At 47.4% G+C, this 3,081-nt stretch overlaps 1 protein-coding gene across 1 annotated transcript; it reads right to left on the bottom strand.

Moving 5' to 3' along the window:
- Window positions 1–937: 937 nt before the first annotated feature.
- LOC109742933 (transcription elongation factor 1 homolog) lies at window positions 938–1,270 on the bottom strand. Its single transcript, XM_020302037.1, has one exon. The coding sequence runs from the start codon at window positions 1,268–1,270 to the stop codon at window positions 938–940; it is 333 nt and encodes a 110-aa protein (XP_020157626.1).
- Window positions 1,271–3,081: the final 1,811 nt, after the last annotated feature.

Raw genomic sequence — 3,081 nt, 5'->3', positions numbered from 1 at the left:
GCAAAAATAAGATTCTAGTTCATTTTACTAGGTTGAGAATATCTAGGCTTCATGACTCCATTTTGTGTACGCTTTTCGAAAGGTATTTTGGTCTAACCTAGTGTTTCAACGATTTTTGTCGTTTAACTAATCATTATATTCCGAAATGTAGAGAAACCTTGTTTCCTTACTTGCTTTTCAGAGACAAACACTTTTGGAAGGCTTTGGAGCATATTTAGATGATTGAGGAGGAGTTGGGCCACTTTCCCTATGGGAAGAGATGCATCCGGCATCAATAGAAGAGAATACCTCGTGTGGTATGAGTACACCCGCCATACCATTGGTCATACCAGGTGGCGGCCTCCCTCTCATCTACAGAAGCAACTTTCATAACTGGCGAGAGAGAACATAGCAACAACATACACAACACCATTGACCAGAGTAAAGGCGGAGAGACCAAGAGGAGATTCGATCCGCCAGGGTGTCGGTCCACTACCTCTCGACCTCAATGCCTTTATAGAGAAACCCCAAGAAATATTTATCGATCTTTTTTTTGCTGCTGCCGCTATGCTTTTTCAGGTGATCCAATCAGGAAGCTTTTTCCGGTAAACACCTAGAGGGTGAATTTTCCGCGAGAGCTATATTCATCAAACTCACTACTCCGGTGACCATTTGTGAGTATAGTCCACCTTGGACAATGGGTTCATGATAGTGGCTCTGTGCCATCCTCTCTCCTTGTTTTTCAATACAAAGATCACATGAGCTGCCTTGCTTGTCATCTATCTGATGTAGTTCCCGATGTGTTTTTTGCCGTGTGACGAATTGTCACTTTATGCTTAGATTATATATGGATCTTTATTTGGTTTGTTTTGGTCTATTAGTCTTTCACTTGCCATGATTAGATGAATGATCTACAAGAGAAAATGTTACATTGGTTTAACCTTGCAAGTAATCTATCCTAGTGAAGGAAAGGGAAAACACTAGTAGTTGAATAGGTGTCTCGTTTTTGGTAGTCTGGGGCTTGGAGTTGGACGCCTTGGTTGGCCTTCTCGCAGACATCAATCCAGTCGTGGTAGACGTCGACTGGCTCAGTGAGGTGGTGCGCCGTGGTGTGGTAGGCCTCCTCATAGACGTAGTAGACGGCGGTGGCGACCAAGAGCTTGAGGCCGATGGTGCAGGCCACGCTGTCGGGGTGGTCGCAGAAGGGGCAACAGAAGGTGGTGTCCAGCTTGGGCACCGGCTTCTTCCGCTGAGCCATCTTGGAGCTCATCGACGACTTACGCTTCGCCATCTTCTTCTCAGCACCAGAGATCGCAGGTGGGTTCTTCTGGCAGCACAACTTGCGATCACAAGAGGATGTGTGTTGGTATGGAAAGCATTGGGCTTATAAAGGATGTGCCTAGTCCGACTACGGTTCCTCTTGGGCGGCAGCAATGCATATGCATATGCATTGCGTGCTGTGGCCGCGCAATGAAGCCATTAACGAGTCGGAGCCCCAAACATGTAATGATTATGTAGTGGGTGAAGGCATACTCATCAAACATGTAACATCAAGGACACAATTGATGTTCTCTTGTGCTGACAAAGTGCTTATGTCTTCAAGAATGATTTTCAACTCACAAGTAGTATCCATAATCCACATGTCCATTAATGAGGAGATGCATAGACATGTGAAACTAAAGCTCAATTAATTGGAACATAATCTTTATCTAGAGCTAGTTAACGCAAATATGAAATGTGCACATATTGTAGAGCTACATCAAGAAGGCATGTCCAGATATAAGAATAATATGTTGTTGGCGTTGCCTCCAGAGCCATCAGGGGCCATCATGAGGACCTTCTCTAGTGCCATGGTATGAGGGGCCTCGTCGTCTTTGGTTGTCAGAACTGTCTCGCGGACCTGCCCTCGTCGACTTCTGTTTTCGAAAGTGAGACGAGATTTACCAGTCCGCATCGTCTGAGAGGTAGCCGTCGTCCCAGATGCAATCTTCCAACTCATGGTCGTAAATTGGTGAGCAACTGGTGCACACCATGGGATCAAACTGAATTCCCGTGTGCGCTAGTGAGTTGTTATAGTCACTGCGCAGCGTCCTGATCCAAAGATCAGGGCACCGTTTTCGATCACGGGGGTCGCAGATGGTTGACTGATGGGCCTCGGGATGTATGTCATGGCAGGTTTACATGTGCTGGTTCGGATCCTGCTCGTGAGCCTCATTTGTTTCCCAGGGAAGTCGTGGCAAGCATACTCAGAGATCGCTATAGCATTTATTGATGAACTCAATGATGCCGACGAGGAAGGTTTGGATGACACTAACGCAGAGCCGCCCGACCTTTTTCGCGTTGAAGGTGAAGGAGCCAAAGATGAAGCTCCTACCCGGCGCGAGGTCGCCGTGCGCAGTTGGAGATCAGATCTGGGTTCGGACTCTGGTCAACGCAAACCCTGACTGGCACGCCAACTGGTAGTACCAAAAACTGTCCGTGTCCTGGGCAGGGTGGAGAGCATGAATGGAAGTACCAGAGAGGATTGCACAAGGGGGTTTGATCCAGGTACATGCCCTCATGGTCGAGGTAATACCCTACTCAAGCTTTGTTTTTGGTTGATGGTGAAAACACCTCCCATGAGGGGGTTACAGATGAGGTGTTGGTATGGCGCCTACCGAGGTGTTGACTAAGGATTACATGTCCCTCTATCTACCCCTAGTCTCTCCTTGTAAAGGGGGATGAGAGCTATGGTTCATAGAGGCCCTAACTGACCTCTCCTCCAAGTTGGTCGAGGAGACCGTGACTTGTACGCTAAGATGATGCTTATCTGGAAGTCGACCTCCTATTAGCCGAAGGGTCTGGTGTGCAACCGGGCCTTCTAGGCTCTGAAGTTGGCCCAGTGGTAGGCTTCCCGTGCGATGGACCACCCCCGATATGGTGTATTGTCATCAACCTTCCCGGCTAAGTCGGGGACAAGAAGAAGTTGATTAATCATGTTTAGGTACATATCATTAACCGAAGATTGGTAGTTCCCAATGGTTTGATAAACTTTGATCTCAATTGAGGGAAATACTTGCTTGCTGGAGTATATCATCCCTTCCACTTGGGGTTCTCAAAAAC

The sequence above is a fragment of the Aegilops tauschii genome, chromosome 7 (assembly GCF_002575655.3).
Source record: "Aegilops tauschii subsp. strangulata cultivar AL8/78 chromosome 7, Aet v6.0, whole genome shotgun sequence".
NCBI classification, from domain to species: domain Eukaryota; kingdom Viridiplantae; phylum Streptophyta; class Magnoliopsida; order Poales; family Poaceae; genus Aegilops; species Aegilops tauschii.
Note: the sequence above shows the minus strand (reverse complement) of the source record. Positions and strands in the feature narration are given on the sequence as shown.